This window comes from Salvelinus alpinus, chromosome 14, assembly GCF_045679555.1.
Source record: "Salvelinus alpinus chromosome 14, SLU_Salpinus.1, whole genome shotgun sequence".
In the NCBI taxonomy this organism is placed as follows: Eukaryota; Metazoa; Chordata; class Actinopteri; order Salmoniformes; family Salmonidae; genus Salvelinus; species Salvelinus alpinus.
Genome location: NC_092099.1, coordinates 33181246 through 33203123, shown reverse-complemented (window position 1 = coordinate 33203123; position 21878 = coordinate 33181246). Strand labels below are relative to the sequence as shown.

Below are 21878 nucleotides of genomic sequence, written 5' to 3'. Positions count from 1 at the left end.
AAGCCATGAGGTTGAAGGAATTGTCCGTAGAGCTCCGAGACAGGATTGCGTTGAGGCACAGATCTGGGGAAGGGTACCAAAAAATGTCTGCAGCATTGAAGTTCCCCAAGAACACAGTGGCCTCCATCATTCTTAAATGGAAGAAGTTTGGAACCACCAAGACTCTGCGCTTGGAGTTTGTCAAAAGGCACCTAAAGACTCTCAGACCATGATTAACAAGATTCTCTGGTCTGATGAAACCAAGATTGAACTCTTTGGCCTGAATGACAAGCGTCACATCTGGAGGAAACCTGGCACCATCCCTACGGTGAAGTATGGTGGTGGCAGCATCATGCTGTGGGGGTGTTTTTCAGCGGCAGGGACTGGGAGACTAGTTAGAATCGAGGTAAAGATTAAAGGAGCAAAGTACAGAGAAATCCTTGATGAAAACCTGCTCAAGAGCGGAGGGGGACCGCAGACTGGTGCGAAGTTTCACCTTCCAACAGGACAATGACCCTAAGCCAAGACAACGCAGGAGTGGCTTTGGGACAAGTCTATGAATGTCCTTGAGTGGCCCAGCCAGAACCCGATCAAACATCTCTGGAGAGACCTGAAAATAGCTGTGCAGCGACGCTCCCCATCCAACCTGACAGTGCTTGAGAGGATCTGCAGAGAAGAATGGGAGAGAAACTCCCCAAATACAGGTGTGCCAAGCTTGTAGCGTCATACCCAAGAAGACTCTAGGCTGTCATCGCTGCCAAAGGCACTTCAACAAAGTAGTGAGTAAAGGGTCTGAATACTTATGTACATGCAATATATAATTATTTTTTTGCTAAATAAAAAACCAACATGTTTTTGCTTTGTCATTATGGGGTAATGTGTGTAGATTGATGAGGAAATAAGGCTGTACTGTAACAAAATGTGGATTAAGTCAAGTGGTCTGAATACTTTCCGAATGCCCTGTATAGTAGTATAGTACATAAGAGTGTGTTGAGTCGAGGTGATGTGGGACTGAGGTATTAGCGTTTGGTCCTCCTGACACCCTGGAATCCCTGCGGCAGACCAGGCAGCGTGGAGGTTAAATAACTACTGTGTGACTGCTGGAACAATGAGCAGGCCCTAGTTTAGGGCTGACATGGCTTTATAATGGCTACACATCGCCTTGCCCACAGGGCTAAGACTAACACAACTGTTAAATCTACTAAAGTAAGAGGGAAAGAGGGAGGGAGGGATGGAGAGAGAGGGACGGAGAGAGAGGGGTGGAGAGAGAGGGGTGAAGAGAGAAGGATGGAGAGAGAGGGATGAGAGAGAGAGGGATGAGAGAGAGAGGGATGAGAGAGAGAGGGATGAGAGAGAGAGGGATGAGAGAAAGAGCGGGATGAGAGAGAGAGCGGGATGGAGAGAGCGGGATGGAGCGAGAGGGATGGAGAGAGAGGGATGAGAGAGAGGGATGGAGAGAGAGGGATGAGAGAGAGGGATGGAGAGAGAGGGATGGAGAGAGAGGGATGGAGAGAGAGGGAAGGAGAGAGAGGGAAGGAGAGAGAGGGAAGGAGAGAGAGGGAAGGAGAGAGAGGGATGGAGAGAGAGGGATGGAGAGAGAGGGATGGAGAGAGAGGGAGGAGAGAGAGGGATGGAGAGAGAGGGAAGGAGAGAGAGGGATGGAGAGAGAGGGATGGAGAGAGAGGGATGGAGAGAGAGGGATGGAGAGAGAGGGATGGAGAGAGAGAGGGATGGAGAGAGAGGGATGGATGGAGAGAGAGGGAGAATAGGTGTTCTAGTTCTAGGTGGAACACAACAGAGAGATAGATTAATGTGTGAGGTTGTTTAAATTCAGGTAATGTCCTCAAACATTAGCATAAACATGTGGTGAATCTCCTTTACCCTTAGTGTAATGGATGATCAGAGTTTAGACCAGAGACAGAATGTCTCAGAGTTGTGTATCTCTCTGTTTTCCTCTCAGTAAACTCTTAGTTGTGGGTCGAGTAAGGGTAGCAGTCAACTGGGAGCTCAGTAATTCTTCAGACAAGCAGGGCTCCCTGAAATGCGTCGGGAAGCCAGACAGTCGGGCGGAGTGTCGGCGGGAACCCAGACAGACACAGTTTTAAGGGTACACCGTACATGACAGCAGAGACAGCAACGGTACTCTGCTGCATCATCAGCATCTACAAGTATCCCTGCTCTCAGATCTTAAAAATAGATCTTAACGATTCTGCCAAGCTACAATAGACTGTAAAGCTACAATAGACTGTAAAGAATTGGGGAAAGTTAGAAGAAGAATGAATTTCTAGTGTATTTCTGTTCTGATCACAGCTGTAGTGAAATGTTATCTGGCTGATTGCTGAGCAGCTGTACATGCAGCTGTGAACCTCTCAGATCTGCACCACAGATGAATCATCATCAACTACTACTGATGACAACCCAAAGCTGCATGGGGGTGAGAGACTGAGGGAACACTGGAGGTAGAGAGAGAGAAGAGGCTACATCTTCAGTCCCAGATGGCTTTGACCTTACCCCCACTCTCTCCCCCCTCTCTCTGACCCAACCTCCCCCCACTGACAGGTCCAGAGTCTGGCCACGTGTCAGTGCCCTTTCCTCCCCCACACCAGGGGGGTGCTGTAGCTGGCCTTCCCATCAGAGTTAGGGGCAGACAGGGGGAGTGTTGTCTGTATTTACAATGCCTTTATTTGAAATGTATAAATACAGCACTTTGTGTAAAACTTAAAGCAGATCCTCTTCTGAGATGGATAGAAACATAAAATGCAGTGGCATTGCCCTGAACCAGTTCTGTTAGTGTCACCCCATGTCTCATAGAGTGGAGCCAAGTAGTGACAACCCAGAGCCACCATCAGACAGACCGATAGACAGACAGTCCAGGGATCAAACCCCTGTCTGGCCAGCCTCAGCAGAGGTAATCCCTGACAGTGAGGTGTCCTGGCCCATGCCTCAGATCACAGCAGGAGACCCCTGACTATACTGCCCTCATTTACAGTACCTACACACATAAAGCATTGGGTTGGAAGCCAGGCAGTCTTTAAGGACCGACAGAGAGACAGACAGGTCTCCCTCCCCAGTCAGTTGTATTACAACCTCTCTCAACATGGCCACTGGCAGCAGGCTGAGACTACAGACAGAAACCTAAAACTGATAACACCCGGAGAGATGACAACACCCCTAGCTTTCACTCTCACATTACCCTAACATAGTATAGCACCAAGTGTACTGTGCACTAATACCTAATGCTCTCATCTGCAAAGAGAAAAAGAGCACGATAGCAGTCAGTGTTTTTTAGTTTTTTTTACAGAATATCTCCCCCATGTCCCACACAGCATCTCTCCCCTACTGTTCCACATCTCTCCCCTACTGTTCCCACTGCAAATCAGCCCCACACAGCCAGAGCCCCTCACATTACTTCTCATTTGAATGGCAGAGTGGGAGGGCTGGTACAAAGGAGGAGAGATGGAAGGAGGAGGGAAGGTGACAGGAGAGAGAAGGAGGGATGACAGGATAATGAAGGATAGAGGATGACACATCTGGCTTTGTAGAGCTGCTTGTGGCTCTGCCTATCTGCACCGCACCGATACTGCAGGATAATAAATAAAAGCGAGGGATGGAGAGATACAGAGAGAGAGTGGGTGAGGGAAAAGGGAGAGAGTGAGAGAGAGATAGGCAGACAGGCAGACAGACATAGATGAGATGAGGAGGGAGTTTAAGGAAGGGAGAGAGTGGGGAGAGGAGAGAGAAGGTAAGAGAGAAGGTGAGGGAGAGAGTGGGGGGAGGAGAGAGAGGGAGAGAGTGTGGGGAGGAGAGGGAAGGTGAGGAGAGTGGGGGTAGGAGAGAGTTGGAGAGAGTGAAGGAGGAGAGAGATGGAGAGAGGGAGAGAGTGGGAGGAGAGAGAGAGATGGAGAGAGGGAGAGGAGCGAGATGGGCTGGATTGGCCATGATTGGCTGAGATAATGGATGGGCTGGACATGCTGTGAGATGAGTTCGGATTGGTCTGCCATGTAGCCTGCTTCTGTCTATAAAATGAGCTGTTCAGTATGTGTAGATAATCCTTGCTACTGCCACTTATTTGAAAGATAGAGTAGAACTTTAGCCATGGAGAACTGCAAAAGTGCTGCTACTGCTCTCAACAACAATGCTGCCCTGACGCTGTCGACAAAGATCAGTGTGAAAAAGTTGTGATGGACTACTTTCTGCACACGTCAGTGTGAACCGAAGTGACTTGATACAACGGGCCAAACAAGCGTTCATCCATGTATACCGGTAAGAGTCCAGCTACATTTTCAGATATTTTAAGTGTCTAATTTTGCAATAAAGTTGGTATCTTGGCAAGTTAAACTGTAGTGTAAGCTAGCGGATGTTAGCTTGCTGGCTCGCTAGCTAACGTTACGTGTATGATATATGTCGTAATATTATTCGTATCTCAGAAAGTCATTTGTATTGCTAGTTATAGCCTAATGTTAGCTAGCTATCTAAAATTGAACCTACAATAGTTGGTTAGCTTTAGCTACCTGTAGATTCATACTACAGCATTTCATGCATGGCGGCTAGCTATGACAATCCGTTTGTACTGTAGCTATGGATTGGGATTATGGTTAATTGTTTAGCTAGCTAGCTAGCTAGCAAGCTACATGTCTAAACAAAAAAGACTCCACTTCGCCAGATGATTACATGACCCATCAAGTTAGCTAGGTGTGTCTGGGGGTGATTATGGCCATCTATTGTATTTCATGAACATGTGTACATGTCTAGACAATAGTGACCCATCTGCTTTGCTAGATGTGTCTGGGGGGTGGTTCAAGCATTTATTTCACATGACTCATCAATTTAGACAAGTGTGTCTGAATAAGCATCTAAGCTAATAATTCTAAAATATGTATACAACATTTTTTATCTGGACACGCTTTTATTTTAGATATTGCTACTATGCAAATATGCAAGTAGCCATTCCACTGTACCGTTTACAATCTTCTGTATCCTGTGAATGTGACAAATAAACATTTTATTTGATATAGTATGTGTTTACCAGAGATGGTAATGTGAAGAACAACATGAGCTGCACCAGCCAACTAACATTAGCGAGCTAGCTAACAGTAAGCTTTAACTTTCAATGGTAACGACTTTGACAAAAATTAGAAATGTATAATATCTGAAAATGTAGCTAGACTCTTACCCGTATACATGGATGGACGCTTCTCCCTCTGTCACAGATGCCATGGTTGCCCTTAGTTTGAAGATGTAATCCGGAGACAGGTGTTTTATACAACAGCCTTCTTTCTGTGTTCTCTTTTTCTCTCTGTATTTGGTAATCATCTCTCTGCTTCCACCGGGCATTCCACTGATCTCTAAACTCGCTCAACTTCCTCCGAGACAACGACACTGTTTTTTCCCCACCATTGTCATCAGAATGTCTACAATGTCTGGGTCAATGAAAATATTTTGACCTAAATCATGGATTTCCTCATCGTCTGATTCATGTTTAGAGTCAGAGTCAGCATGGCACGATCATCCTCCAGAAAGTAGGAAACGTTTTCCCACTGAACTTTGTCGATATCACTATTAAGTTCAGGGCAGCAATGTTGAGAGCAGTAGCAAAACTGTTTCAGTTCTTCATGATATCTATTTTTTTTTTTAAACAAACAAAGCAACAACAAAAATATTTTAAAAATCTCTCCTGTGAAGTCGTGACATACGCCTAGTTTCTTGAAACGGGTCACATATTTATCTAGCAGCCTCCAAGGAAAATCTCTATTATTTGTGCTAATTTTGTTTGCACTCTAGTAATAGATAGACAATGGGCTTCTTTGTGTTTTATATTTGGTGCCCCCTTGTGTACTAAGCCGGCAATGGCGTATATCTTGGTATGAGCGAAGGACGATATGAGGATATGAAAATCTAGATATCGCCCAACCCTAACTTTAATCTAGGCCATATATAATCCCCCTGCAGGCCAGCACTGCTGATGTAGAGCCTACAGACACTGATACTGTGTCAAGCCTCTTGTTTACAAGCATAACAACCTAAAGCCATGAATCAGAGATCAACATAACTCATCCGCTAAGCTGTATTCATATCATACAGCTTCAGAAAATGAGTCAGATGAAATACGACACAGTATGCAGTACTGTAAATACATGGAAGGAGGGGGTTCCAAAGAGGTAAACAAAGAGAGAGAGAGATCTCTACTGAGATGGAGAAATAGATCAAATAGATCATGAGAGGGAGGGAGGGACAGAGACGGAGAGGAAGGCACACAGAGAGCACCTAGATCTGCTACACAGATTCTGTCAGACCTGGGCCCTGACAGTAAATATCAGTGAGACAAAAATAATTGTGTTCCAAAAAAGGTCCAATTGCCAGGACCACAAATACAAATTCAATCTAGATACTGTTGACCTAGAGCACACAAAAAACAATACATACCTGGGCCTAAACATCAGCGCCACAGGTAACTTCCACAAAGCTGTGAACGATCTGAGACACATGCCATCAGAAGGAACATAAAATTAGGCAAAAATTACTTAAATCAGTTATACAACCCATTGCCCTTTATGGTTGTGAGGTCTGGGGTCCGCTCACCAACCAAGAACTCACAAAATGGGACAAACACCAAATTGAGACTCTGCATGCAGAATACTGCAAAAAATATCCTCTGTGTACAACGTAGAACACCAAATAATGCATGCAGAGCAGAATTAGGCCGATACTGATGATACTAATGATCAAAATCCAGAAAAGAGACATTAAATTCTTCAACAACCTAAAAGGAAGCGATTCCCAAACCTTCCATAACAAAGCCATCACCTACAGAGAGATGAACCTGGAGAAGAACCCCCAAAGCAAGAGGGTCCTGGGGCTCTGTTCACAAACACAAACGCACCCCACAGAGCCCCAGGACAACAACACAATTAGACCCAACCAAATCATGAGAAAACAAAAAGATAATTACTTGACACATTGGAAGAATTTACAACAAAACTGAGAAAACTAGAATGCTATTTGGCCCTAAACAGAGAGTACACAGTGGCAGAATACCTGACCACTGTGACTGACTCACAATTAAGGAAATCTTTGACTATGTACAGACTCAATAAGCATAGCCTTGCTATTGAGAAAAGCCGCCGAAGGCAAACCTGTCTCTCAAGAGAAGACAGGCTATGTGCACACTGCCCACAAAATGAGGTGGAAACTGAGCTGCACTTCCTAACCTCCTGCCAAATGCATGACCATATTAGAGACACATATTTCCCTCAAATTACACAGACCCTCAAAGAATTTGAAAACAAATCCAATTTGAAAAACTGCCATATCTATTGGGTGAAATACCACAGTGTGCAATCACAGCAGCAAAATGTGTGACCTGTTACCACAAGAAAAGGTCAACCAATGAAAAACTAACACCATTGTAAATACAACCCATGTTTATGTTTATTTATTTTCCCTTTTGTACTTTAACCATTTGCACATCGTTACAACACTGTGAATATAAATAATTAGAATTGTCTTTATTCTTTTGGAACTTTTGTGAGTGTAATGTTTACTGTTAATTTTTATTGTACATATTTTTCCCATGCCAATAAAGCCCTTAAATTGAATTGAAATTGAATTGAGATCAAGAGAGGGAGAGAAAAAGAAAGGACAGATCAAATCATGTCACTCACCGAGACACGCCCCGTCCATCTCCTCGTAGCCCACGCTACAGACACACTTCCCCAGAGGCACCAGCCAATCACCATCAGCGCCGCAGTACAGTTTGGGCGTGTCCCTCTCCTCGGCATGCTCCACACACGCCCCCCTGACCTCCACCAGGGAGGAGGAGTCGACCCGGGGCACGGTGTCAGGGAAGGAGGCGAGGTTCCTCAGGGTGAAGGGACACTTCTTATAGTACACCCTGACTGAGACCAGGGCGATGCACGCCCCAATGTCCTGGAACGCCAGGTACAAACCCTTCCTGGAGATAGGACCCACTTCCCGCACCTATAGAAAACATTCACATGAACAATGATTGCCCATTGGGGATTAGGAGAGTTAATTGAATTAAACCCTAGTATGCAGTGCCTGCACAATTTCCCCTTGTAGGAAATTATCATGCCAAACAATAGGAGTTGGCAAAGGGAGCAGAAACAGACTAGAAATAAATCACATATTATTGAAATTGAATGAAATGAAGTGGACCTCTGTGTTGAGCTTCAGGATGCGGTCCCCCAGGTCCATCTGAGTGAAGCTCTCGTCTGCAGCGATGGTGTCGATCTTGGTGTACTGGGAGGGTTTGAACTTGACCCCGTGGGATTCGTCTGTCTCATAGTAGAAAAGGTTGAATGTCTCCTTGCAGGTCCCAGACACCCAGGGGATGGAGTTACAGTCTCTCAGAGTGAACCGCAGCTCCACATACACCTTGGATAAATAATAAACAGTCAAGTACAGTAGCTGATGTATTATTCAAGACCACTTACAGGAAATACAATTGGTTAGTGTCCCTTGTGGGAATTGAACCCACAAACCAGGTGTTACCAGCACCATTCTCCAACCTACTGAGCCATCTATCAAAACCCCAACCCACCTTCTGTGCGGCCTGGCGGAAGATCCAGTTGGAGCGTAGCCAGTTGTTCTGGTTGGGTTCCATCACGTGACACACCTGGAAGGTATGGATGGGACGGTTGTGTTCATCCATCTCTGTTATAGCATCCCACTGGAGAGGAGAGGAGAGGAGAGGAGAGGAGAGACAAGAGGAGAGGAGAGGAGAGGAGAGGAGAGGAGAGGAGAGGAGAGGAGAGGAGAGGAGAGGAGAGGAGAGGAGAGGAGAGGAGAGGAGAGGAGAGGAGAGGAGAGGAGAGGAGAGGAGAGACAAGAGGAGGACAGGAAAAAAGGTACTGTTAGTGAGCTGCTAAAATAGTCAAACCGATAGATGTATATATATGTAGTGTGTGAAAAGCTGTCCAACATTAGAAAGTAAAAGGGAAAGGAACAGGAGCGTTACTAAACCAAAAATAACTGTCTCTAACCACCTGTACCCCAGCTCTGTGACTCCCAGGTCATATGACAAAGGTGAAAGCTCTGTAAGTGCTTCATGAGGTCACAGGTCACCTGCCTCTGTGTTGTTAGAATTGAAATCTAATGGAGATGTTTAGCCCCAACCCTCTGGCTCTACCCTCTATTACACTTACACGCACAAACAGGGAGTGTGTGTGTGTGTGTGTGTGTGTGTGTGTGTGTGTGTGTGTGTGTGACAGCTGTAGCGACCCTGGACCACCTATCACCAAGCTCCCAGAATCAAATTACCTGCTGAGGAAAATGGTTTGAATCAGCTCAACAACAGCACAACACTTGCCCTTCAGTCTAGACATGTGGCTGATGTGACTCTGACCTCTGTATGTACTTTGACCTCCGCATACTCTTTGTCCTTGAGCAGATCATCTCACTCAATAGTGTTGTATAAAAATAAGTAGTATTTGCATGGAATAGATGGTATAGTGTCACTCCCAACCCTGTCTTCTAAACCAAGAAAGGCTTTATATTGGTGTCTGATGTCTAATACATTCAAAACACAGCAGCACCAAGTATAGAGAAGAAAAACAACCCCTTCTTCTCTCCTCAAAACTCACTCTGTCACCCCATCTCCCTTCTCTCTCTCCTCCCTCCCGTCCACCCCCTCCTGTATCTAGTCTAATTAATAAGTGGGAAGAACAGAAGCTCTTTATTAGCAAACAGACTATGGAGAGTTGGGGAAAGAGGACACTAATTTGAGCAAATTATTTCAACGATAATAAGCAGTATTGTACTTATCTAAACACTACCTCTCAACAGGAGAACAGTAATCAAATCCTAATGTTTAGTTTCAAAGACTCATTATCCTTTTTAATTACATGTTTTAATTCAATCAAAAAGACGACACATTTTAATACATTTGTCCCTCAAGGTGTCACAGTAATCATAACGTAATTAAAACAAATTGATTTAGATTAAGGATTATATTGCCTAATATGCATCATGTGGTATTGTGCTGTGGTGAATTCTAAATAGGATCCCAACACAGCCATCTACAACTCTGTGGGTTTGCTTCAGCCAAATCCTACATACAGACGTCAAAATATCAAATATCAAACAAACTAAGAATTACATCAGTGATATAAATAGACTGACATTTTCGTCCACTTCTTACTTTAGGAAATGAAATAAAGAGATACGGTCAGAAAGCCTAAAAGCTGTGACACACTTATTGATTATGCAGTGTAGTTTTTCTACACCACCACAGAGGATTATTGATTATGCAGTGTAGTTTTCCTACACCACCACAGATGATTATTGATTATGCAGTGTAGTTTTCCTACATCACCACAGATGATTATTGATTATGCAGTGTAGTTTTCCTACACCACCACAGATGATTATTGATTATGCAGTATAGTTTTCCTACACCACCACAGATGATTATTGATTATGCAGTGTAGTTTTCCTACATCACCACAGATGATTATTGATTATGCAGTGTAGTTTTCCTACATCACCACAGATGATTATTGATTATGCAGTGTAGTTTTCCTACACCACCACAGATGATTATTGATCATGCAGTGTAGTTTTCCTACACCACCACAGATGATTATTGATTATGCAGTGTAGTTTTCCTACATCACCACAGATGATTATTGATTATGCAGTGTAGTTTTCCTACACCACTACAGATGCAGAGTCGCGTATGAACATGCTTTACATCCTCGCCAGCTGTATAGTGATCATTACAACACCTTGAACAGGTATATACAGTACACTGAGCGCACAAAACATTAAGAACGCTCGCTCTTTCCATGACCGACTGATCAGGTGAATCCAGGTGAAGGCTATGATCCCTTATTAATGTCACTTGTTAAATCCACTTCAATCAGTGTAGATGAAGGGGAGGAGACAGGTTAAAGAAGGATTTTTAAGCCTTGAGACAATTCAGACATGGACTGTGTATTTGTGCCATTCAGAGAGTAAATGGGAAAGACAACAGATGTAAGTGCCTTTGAACGGGGTGTGATAGTAGGTGCCAGAAACACACAGGGTTTGAGTGTGTCAAGAACTGCAACGCTGCTGGGTTTTCACGCTCATCAGTTTCCCGTGTGTATCAAGAATGGTCCACCACCCAAAGGACATCCAGCCAACTTGACACAACTGTGGGAAGCATTGGAGTCAACATGGGCCATCATCCCTGTGCAACTCAATATTAAGAAAGGGGTTGTTAATGTTTTGTACACTCAGTGTATATCTAGGTGTAGGTGTAACCTTATCAGTAGTCTCTTGTATCTGCAGCCTGCGTTACAAACCCTCCTCATCCCCCAAAGGTATCTTTCAAAGACTCTTACAAAAACTCCCTCACTCTAGCTTAGAGAAACTAAAGGAGCTTGAGATAGTTTGTCTCTGTAAGGCCAGAGATAGATACCCTGGGGTGGTCTTAGAAAACAGCTCTCTACGGAGACACCAGTGTGTGTGTGTGTGTGTGTGTGTGTGTGTGTGTGTGTGTGTGTGTGTGTGTGTGTGTGTGTGTGTGTGTGTGTGTGTGTGTGTGTGTGTGTGTGTGTGTGTGTGTGTCTGTGTGTGTACAGTCTGTGTGTGTGTACAGTCTGTGTGTATGTGAGTGTGTGAGAGTGTGTGTGTGACTGCTGACGCGTGGATGGGGGATAGAGTGACAGGGCCGAATGACGCGGAGCCCTGTGGTGGTGGTGTATGTGAGTGAGTGTGTCTCCTAAGGCGCCTGTCCTCTAGCTGGTACCCCTGCCATCTCTCAGTGACCCCAAAGCTGAGATGGAGAAAGCAGTGGGCCCCCAGTGGCCCCTCACAGCCCTCCATGGGGCCCCTGTCTTTCACAGCGCAGCCCTCCACACACAGAGCTCCGCTCTAAGAAGTCCTGAGTGGCCCTCCACACTCCACCCTAACACCTCAGAGACTCAGCTCTGTCTCTCAACACTGTACCCAGTCGGGGGGGAATGTTCTCTTCAAACTAGCTACTTTTATTTCCCGGTGTCTGGGTAGTACCCAGCTCCACGACGGGGCAAAAGTTGAAACTTCTGCCCCCCTCATTGTGCTTCGCTGTCAGCACAATGGACAGAGCACGCCCCGATGTGTGTGTAGTGGGGCTATGGAAAGTCACTAGGGCACAGTTAACAGGTAATTGCTGGCTTTTGGCTGATAAAATAAATAAAAAGTGGATAAATAAAATTATAGCCGGACACCGGGGCTGCCCTGCTGCTGAGGAGAGAAAGCGAAAGCGATAGAGGAGCCTTGGCCTAGGCTACTGTTGATTGCGAAGATGGATGCCTTTTTCATTTAAGTAAATTCAATTTGGATACTTTGCCTATAGTGAAAAGCCTACAAAGCAGTGCTCCAGACTGCGATCATTTAGTCACATTTTGTGACCCTTTGACACCTGGCTGTGGGAATAACAATAATGTATTTGTTGCATCGTTGCACATTCACACATCGGTGCACATTCACACATCGGTGCACATTCATTCACCTCATTAAAACGTCTTATTTTTTAGGAGGCTAAAACCATGATTTGGTCAAACAGTAAAGTACATTATCATCCTGTACCTGTTTTGCTGCGGCCTGCTGCTGTGTCAAGTGAGCTACAGTACTCTCTCCTTTCCCGGGTGAAAAACACGCTCCGGGAGAAAGAAAAGTGTTGTGATTGTATAACATTTTAAAATTCAATTACTAGGAAAACACAGCTATCCTGTTGTCACAGACGGAGAGAGGACGTTCTCATCTTTCTGTGGGTATATTTTTTTATTTCTCAAATGTGAATTATGAGCTCAATAGCAACTATTTTACAAATATATTTGAAATGGCTTTGAGATACGTGAGTGCCACCAGGGGAACATTTTCATCTGGAGCCCTGCAACAACATTTCCTCCATATGGAAAAGTATTTGTTTTGTTAGTGGACAAAGATGAGAAGAATGTATACATTTTTTTGTATTTATAATAATTTGTTTTATCATTATTATTGTATATCAGTGTTATTGTAGGCCTATTTATTAATCCAAATCATTTTTTTAAAATGCAAAGAGTGTTTTGCTTCATTCTGTTGAGACAGTTTTGTTGGCTAAATGAAGCTTGTTCTGTATTTTTAATTGTGTGCTCCATATTTAGTTTAAGATTATAAGTAGGCCTGTTGTAAAATAAATATCATTAGTCTATTGCTGTCATTTGTTGGATATGGTAGGTACTAGCCTTTCTTGGATATTGCTGCAATATAGCCTATACAAAACTTTTGTGAAGGTTTAAACCAGTTTGCAAGTTCTCTGTTCTCTCTGCTACCGCACGGCAAGTGGTCCCAGAGGGCCAAGTCTAGGTCCAAAAAGCTTCTAAACAGCTTTTACCCCCAAGCCATAAGACCCCTGAACAGCTAATCAAACGGCTACCCAGACCCCTCTTTTACGCTGCTGTTACTCTCTGTTTATTATCTATGCATAGTCCCTTTAACTCTACCTACATGTACATATTACCTCAATTACATCGACTAACCGGTGCCCCCATGGATATGTATGCACTTCATACGCCTTCCACTAGATGTCAACAGGCAGTAGAACATCGAATGAGGTGTCTAGCCTGATGTGGTACCGAATGAGAGCTTTTGGAGTGACAGGTCAGCCATATTGGCAGTATTTTGCTGCGCACCTGGGTGCACCATATCGTTGTCTGCAATGCCTTAGGTAGACACGAAGAAATGCTCCGTCTGGGACGTTATTGGATACATACGAGAAAAACATCCTAAAGATGGATTCTCAACTGAGTTTGACCAGTTTATTCGACTTTTATTATCACTTTTTGAATTTTTTGTTCCATGCGTCAAACTTTCATGGACACGTGAGTTCCACTATGCTAGCCAAAGTTGCTAATTCGACAGAAGAAATGGACATTCTAAAACAAAACAACGATTTATTGTGGAACAAGGATTCCTGGCACTGCATTCTGATGAAAGTTCATCAAAGGTAAGAGAATATTTATGATGTTATTTCGTATTTTTGTTGAATATGTTGACTCCAACATGGCGGAGAATGGCTGAGCGCTGTCTCAGATTATTGTATGCTGAGCTTTTTACTAAAGTTATTTTTTTTAATCTAACACAGCGGTTGCATTAAGAACCAGTGTATCTTTAATTATATGTCCAACATGTATTTTTCAGCAAAGTTTATGATGAGTTTTTCTTTTAGATTACGTGACTCTCTAAAATTTCTCCGGACAATTTGGAGCATTTTGGCGCCATGTTCACAATGTAAAACCAGGATTTGTAGCTATAAATATGCACATTTTCGAACAAAACATAAATGTATTGTATAACATGATGTTATAAGACTGTCATCTGATGAAGTTGTTCAAAGGTTAGTGATTAATTTTATCTCTATTTGTGGGTTTTGTGAAAGCTATCTTTGCGGTGAAAAAATGGCGTTGTGTTTTGGGCTATTGTGGTGAGCTAACATAAATATATGTTGTGTTTTCGCTGTAAAACATTTTTAAAATCGGACATGTTGGCTGGATTCACAAGATGTTTATCTTTCATTTGCTGTATTGGACTTGTGATTTCATGATATTTATATGCTATTATTTACTTGTGGTGCTATGCTAGGCTATGCTAGTCAGCGTTTCTGATGAGGAGGATCCCGGATCCGGGAGGGTGGGTCGGTAGTTAATTATTTGTTACTTTTATTTTCTATTTTTTACTTAACACTTATTTTTTTCTTAAAGCATTGTTGGTTAATTAAGAACTTGTAAGTAAGCATTTCACTGTAAGGTGAATACCTGTTGTATTGGGCGCGTGTGACAAATACAATTTGATTTGTTTCATTCTGTTGAGCCATTTTATTTGGCCAAATTAAGTTCCAACTGTAATGTTTGCCGCAATATAATATCCTGCTCGTATTTTCCCTATCAACAATGGCTTGACTTACTTTTGATACTAACCTAATAAAGTTAAGATTCTTTAGTGAAGGTTTGTTTGGGGTGGCTATTAGCCTATGGCAGTGTGTAAAGGCTCTCCAAATGACTCCGACAATTGAACTTGAGGTGTGGAAGAATGTCTTAGGCCTACCAGAGTTACTCCTATAATCTAACAATATAATGCTTATCTTTCTAAAAAAATATTAGGATAGAAAATGAATGAATTAGCCTCTTTCCGTACGTCTATATCTGTATAGCAGACGCAGTAGCCATCTGACCAGGATAACGAAATGCATGTCGGTGTTGTAGCATGCCACCAGCATATCTCTCTCTCTCTCTCTCTCTCTCTCTCTCTCTCTCTCTCTCTCTCTCTCTCTCTCTCTCTGTCTCTCTCTCTCTGTCTCTCTCTCTCTCTCTCTCTGTCTCTCTCTCTCTCTCTCTCTCTCTCTCTCTCTCTCTCTCTCTCTCTCTCTCTCTCTCTCTCTCTCTCTCTCTCTCTCTCTCTCTCTCTCTCTCTCTCTCTCTGTCTCTCTCTCTCTCTCTCTCTGTCTCTCTCTCTCTCTCTCTCTCTCTCTCTCTCTCTCTGTCTCTCTCTCTCTGTCTCTCTCTCTCTCTCTCTCTCTGTCTCTCTCTCTCTCTCTCTCTCTCTCTCTCTCTCTCTCTCTGTCTCTCTCTCTCTCTCTCTCTCTCTCTGTCTCTCTCTCTCTCTCTCTCTCTCTCTCTCTCTCTCTCTCTCTCTCTCTCTCTCTCTCTCTCTCTCGTCTCTCTCTCTCTCTCTCTCTCTCTCTGTCTCTCTCTCTCTCTCTCTCTCTCTCTCTCTCTCTCTCTCTCTCTCTCTCTCTCTCTCTCTCTCTCTCTCTCTCTCTCTCTCTCTCTCTCTGTCTCTCTCTCTCTCTCTCTCTCTCTCTCTCTCTCTCTCTCTCTCTCTCTCTCTCTCTCTCTCTCTCTCTCTCTCTCTCTCTCTCTCTCTCTCTCTCTCTCTCTCTCTCTCTCTCTCTCTCTCTCTCTCTCTCTCGCTCTCTCTCTCTCTCTGGGGCTAGGCCTAAGATTCTCTTCCTTTATATATATATATATATACACACACAGTTGAAGTCAGAAGTTTACATACAGTACACTGAGCTGAGGTTGGAGTCATTAAAACTTGTTTATCAACCACTCCACAAATTTCTTGTTAACAAACTATAATTTTGGCAAGTTGGTTAGAACATCTATCTTGTGCATGACACAAGTCATTTTTCAGACAGATTATTTCAGATTATATTTGTTGACAGACAGATTATTTCACCTATAATTCACTGTATCACAGTTCCAGTGGGTCAGAAGTTTATATACACAAAGTTTACTGTGCCTTTAAACAGCTTGGAAAATTCCAGAAAATTATGGCTTTAGAAACTTCTGATAGGCTAATTGACATAATTTGAGTCAATTGGAGGTGTACCTGTGGATGTATTTCAAGGCCTACCTTCAAACTCAGTGCCTCTTTGCTTGACATCATCGGAAAATCTAAATAAATCAGCCAAGACCTCAGAATTAATTTTTTAGACCTCCACAAGTCTGGTTCATCCTTGGGAGCAATTTCCAAACGCCTGAAGGTACCACGTTCATCTGTACAAATAATAGTACGCAAGTATAAACACCATGGGACCACGCAGCCGTCATACCGCTCAGGAAGGAGATGCGTTCTGTCTCCTAGAGATGAACGTACTTTGGTGCGAAAAGTGCAAATCAATCCCAGAACAACAGCAAAGGACCTTGTGAAGATGCTGGAGGAAACAGGTACAAAAGTATCTATATCCACAGTAAAACGAGTCCTATATCGACATAACCTGAATGGCCGCTCAGCAAGGAAGAAGCCACTGCTCCAAAACCACCATAAAAAAGCCAGACTACGGTTTGCTGCACATGGGGACAAACACCGTACTTTTTGGAGAAATGTCCTCTGGTCTGATGAAACAAAAATAGAACTGTTTGGCCATAATGACCATTGTTATGTTTGGAGGAAAAAGGGGGAGGCTTGCAAGCCGAAGAACACCATCCCAACCGTGAAGCACGGGAGTGGCAGCATCATGTTGTGGGGGTGCTTTGCTGCAGGAGGGACTGGTGCACTTCACAAAATTGATGACATCATGAGGCAGGAAAATGATGTGGCTATATTGAAGCAACATCTCAAGACATCAGTCAGGAAGTTAAAGCTTGTTCACAAATGGGTCTTCCAAAATGGACAATGACCCCACGCATACTTCCAAAGTTGTGGCAAAATGGCTTAAGGACAACAAAGTCAAGGTATTGGAGTGGCCATCACAAAGCCCTGACCTCAATCCTATAGAACATTTGTGGGCAGAACTGGAAAAGCGTGTGCGAGTAAGGAGACCTAAAAACCTGACTCAGTTCACCAGCTCTGTCAGGAGGAATAGGACAAAATTCACACAACTTATTATTGGAAGCTTGTGGAAGGCTACCCGAAACGTTTGACCCAAGTTAAACAATGTAAAAGCAATGCTACCAAATACTAATTGAGTGTATGTAAACTTCTGACCCACTGGGAATGTGATGAAAGAAATAAAAGCTGAAATAAATAATTCTCTCTATCATTCTGACATTTCACATTCTTAAAATAAAGTGGTGATCCTAACTAACCTAAAACAGGGAATTTTTACTAGGATTAAATATCAGGAATTGTGAAAAACTGAGTTTAAATGTATTTGGCTAAGGTGTATGTAAACTTCTGACTTCAACTGTGTGTGTATATACAGTATATATATATATATTACATAAGTATTCAGACCCTTTGCAATGAGACACGAAATTGAACTCAGGTGCATCCTGTTTCCATTGATCATCTCTGAGTTGTTTCTACAACTTGATTGGATCCACCTGTGGTAAATTCAATTGATTGGACATGATTTGGAAAGGCACACACCTGTCTATAAGGTCCCACAGTTGACAGAGCAAAAACCAAGCCATGAGGTCAAAGGAATTGTCCATAGAGCTCCGAGACAAGATTGTGTCGAGGCACAGATCTGGCGGAGGGTACCAACAAATTTCTGCAGCATTGAAGGTCCCCAAGAACACAGTGGCATCAATTATTCTTAAATGGAAGAAGTTGGGAACCACCAAGACTATTCCTAGAGCTGGCCGCTCGGCCAAACTGAGCAACCGGGGGAGAAGGGCCTTGGTCAGGGAGGTGACCAAGAACCCGATGGTCACTCTGACAGAGCTCTAGAGTTACTCTGTGGAGATGGGAGAACCTTCCAGAACGACAACCATCTCTGCAGCATTCCACCAATCAGGCCTTTACGGTAGAGTGGCCAGACAGAAGCCACTCCTCAGTAAAAGGCACATGACAGCCAGCTTGGAGTTTGCCAAAAGGCACCTAAAGACTCTCTGACCATGAATAACAAGGTTCTCTGGTCTGATGAAACCAAGATTGAAGAAGACTCGATGCTGTAATCGCTGCCAAAGGTGTTGAGTAAAGGGTCAGAATACTTATGTAAATGTGACATTTCATTTTTTTCTATTGAATAAATTAGCAAAAGTTTCTAAAAAAGCTGTGTTTGCTTTGTCATTATAGGGTATTGTGTGTAGATTGATGAGGGAAAAACAACTATTTAATACATTTTAGAATAAGGCTGTAATGTAACAAAATGTGGGAAAAGTCAAGGGGTCGGAATACTTTCCGAAGGCACTGTATATAGGAAGGAGCTACCGAATGTCATGCTTGATGAATTTGGACATTTACAAGCGAATGTGAATGAGAGATATTGTGCAAATGAAGAAGGTTTTGATGCATGCTTGTCTAAAGGAAGAACAGTACTGGCTTTCCAGCAGCATGTCTACATGCTGTAGTCTGGAGTCGCCAGGGCAACGGGCCTGCCTGCTCTGCTCGGAGAAGAGGAGGGAGGAGCAGACGGGCCAAGAACAGAGAGGAGAAAAAAACACAAGGAAATCAAGATACTGTAGCAGTGGCAGCTGTATAAATAACTTATCCAAAGAGCTTTGACTTATCAAACACGGCAGAAAGCTAAAAATATGATGCCCCGTCACCTTATTAATTTAGCCACTTACTTAGATAGCAACTTAAACTTAAGGGTTGTGTTAATTCTGCGTTTTTCACGCAGGAAAGATAAAACGCATAAGAAATATCTTGCTGCTTTTTACAAACGCAGCTCTAAAATGCTTCTTATTGTAGTTTCTCCTCGGCATCAGGCACATCTTGTGCTTCAGTTGTACTTTTAAACTTGGATTGAGAATTCACAAACAAGCATTCTATCAGCAGACAGCGCTCTGACTGATGTGTAGCTGATTGATGTAGAGAGGCAGGTAGCCTAGCGGTTAAGAGCATTGGGCCAGCAACCGAAAGGTCGCAGGTTCAAATCCCTGAGCTGCCTAGGGGGAAAATCTATCCATGTACCCTGGACTAAGGCACTTAACTGTAATTGCTCTGGATAAGAGCGACTGCTAAATGACTAAAATGTAGCTACGTTTCTCGGTGTAGCCAGCCTATTTTTCTGTGGTAAAATGCCAGATTAACTTTAAGCAAAACATTAGGAAATGTAGCTGGCTACATTCTTTCTATGATAGAACTAAACATAAAAAATATGACGACCAAGCATTATTTTTGCAAAAAAGACCTTGCTTTTTCATTGTAAGCTCAGTTACGTGTGTGGCTGCCAGCCAAATAGCGTTACACTTCTGTTGTCATCTGATGAAACGTTATCTATTTTCTGCCGAATGTGTTACACTAATGTATTTTCTGTGAAACAAAATTATAGTTGCAGATCACTATATTGAAGCAAAAAAAACACTTGACTTTTAATGTAAAAAGCGACCCCTGTCAATACACAGCTGGACTCACCTGCCCTTTTCTCACATTGTTTACAAAAAAACATGACTGGCTAAACTTTTTGGGGGAACTAAGTAAGCTTCATAATATTAAAAAAAATGTGAAAGGTGAAAGGAAAAATGTGACTGGCTTTATCTCCTAAAGCACTGCACAAGTTGACTGCAGGTATTTACTTAAAAAATAGCTACAAATATTAAAATGTATTGAAAAACTTCAAATAAATAGTTTCAACGGCATTCACGGTATTGAAAACTCCAGTATACGGTATATATGGTATACCGCGCAAGCCTAACATGCAGTGCCTTCAGAAAGTATTCACACCCCTTGACCTTTTCCATATATTGTTGTATTACAGCCTGAATTTAAATTTGATTAAATTGAGATTTGACGTCACTGGCCTACACACAGTGATTTTCAAACACAGATCCAACCACAAAGACCAGGGAGGTTTTCCAATGCCTCGTAAAGTGCACCTATTGGTAGACGGGTTAAAAAAAAAGACCTTACATTGAATATCCCTTTGAGCACGGTTATTCATTACACTTTGGATGGTGTATCAATACACCAAGCCACTACAAAGATACAGGCGTCCTTCCTAACTAATTTGCCAGAGAGGAAGGAAACCTGCTCAGGGATTTCACCATGTGGAAAAAGTATAGAGGTATGAATACTTTCGGAATGCACTGTAAGCAGAATTCAATACAAGAACCTCCCAAAATGGTGCCCTCTCACCAATTTCAATTGCCCCCTTAGTCCTGGCACTGGGTCTGCTCTGGGTGGGTGATTTTGTCAGGCTGGGGAGCTGTGTTTGGTAGTGGACTGCTGTGAGCCCTTTTCAGCTGAGAGAGGAAAATAGCATCTGTAATGGAATGTGTGTAGTTTCAGGATATTGGGCTGTTTAGCTGTGTGTTGTAGCATTCAGACTGATATAGCTCTAAGCAAAGGCCTGAGCAGGGGCAGAGTTTTGTGCCAACCTTGAGCCAGACGGACTATAACATGTTTCCAATTAGCTACCAGATCACAGGCTGATTCAATACCCATTAGGTCCGTGAAATAACTGGTGCTCTCTGACTAAAATCAACACAGCGACAGAGCGATGATTTGATGTGTCCACCGGTTCTAGGAGGGAGAGGTAGAAGGCCAGGGAGAGAGAGCAAGAGAGAGAGAGGGAGAAAAAGAGAGATCGAGAGAGAGAGAGCAAATAGAGGGCAAGCCAGGGAGGCAGGGGGTGGATGTCAAATCCCATCAAAGAGATCTAAGAACTCGGTGGGTATTCAGCAGTCTGCTGGTGTGTGTGTCTGTGTGTGTATGTGTGTGTGTGTGTGTGTGTGATAAGCTGCGACAGCGCTAAAGACAGGATCCCTGCGGACAGAGTAACCTGTGAGGGATGAGACTAAAAGGCCTTGTGTCAAAAACACCAGAGGGAGAGCGAAAGAAAGAGAGAGAGAGAGTAAGAGAGAAAAGAAGCAAAAGAGGGAGATTTTTCTACAGCAGGAAAGTGTGAAGAGAGAGATTACTATAGAGAGCCTACCTATACTGAACTGGAACAGTAAGAGAATAACCGACACAGAAGATCAGAAGGAAATAGCTTTCCAAACCATCCTCTGAACACTCTCTGAGCTATGCTACACGCCTTTAAAAAGGATGACAAATGAGATCTCAGAACGTTTACATGTCCTACAGTCTGAAAAAGACAAAAAGAGAATGTGTTTAAAAACGAAGAAAGATCTAAGTCTCTAAGGTCTCAGGATGTTGATAGTGTAAACCTTGAAGAATGTTTAGTTAAGCTCTTTTTTGTATGGTTGAATTGTTTGCTCCCTCTCAAATTGAGCACAATGAGACCATTAAGTCCATACTAATCTCTTGTGGACAGACTACGTAAACATGAATGGTAGCGTAGATCTGTCGTCATAAACGGGATGCCATGTGAGATAACCAGCAGAATTAGATCTGGTGTTTTGGACAAAATCACAATTTTGAAGGTGTTAGTAGCTTTCGAATTTCGAAAGGGGAGGGGACATTCGGCCAGTAACTTGCAAAGAGAGAGGGTGGAGCTCTTCATTCTGGTTCAGATCCTCGTTTAATCTCTTCTCTTATATGGACTCAGAATTTAAATATATTCTCTGGTACTTTTG

The 21878-nt window shown here is 43.1% G+C and overlaps 1 protein-coding gene across 3 annotated transcripts in view; it reads right to left on the bottom strand.

Moving 5' to 3' along the window:
• Window positions 1–21878, bottom strand: part of LOC139538808 (ephrin type-A receptor 6-like) — a 241830-nt gene that overhangs the window by 135678 nt on the left and 84274 nt on the right. For all 3 annotated transcript variants that reach the window (XR_011667814.1, XM_071341263.1, XM_071341262.1), the window contains exons 3-5: window positions 8540–8668; window positions 8155–8373; window positions 7641–7956 (exon numbers count right to left, since the gene is read on the bottom strand). Coding sequence is in view for 2 of the 3 variants with exons in the window: in XM_071341263.1 (XP_071197364.1) it covers window positions 7641–7956; window positions 8155–8373; window positions 8540–8668 (664 nt within the window). In the remaining variant the exon portion in view is untranslated. The remainder of the gene's footprint in view (window positions 1–7640; window positions 7957–8154; window positions 8374–8539; window positions 8669–21878) is intronic.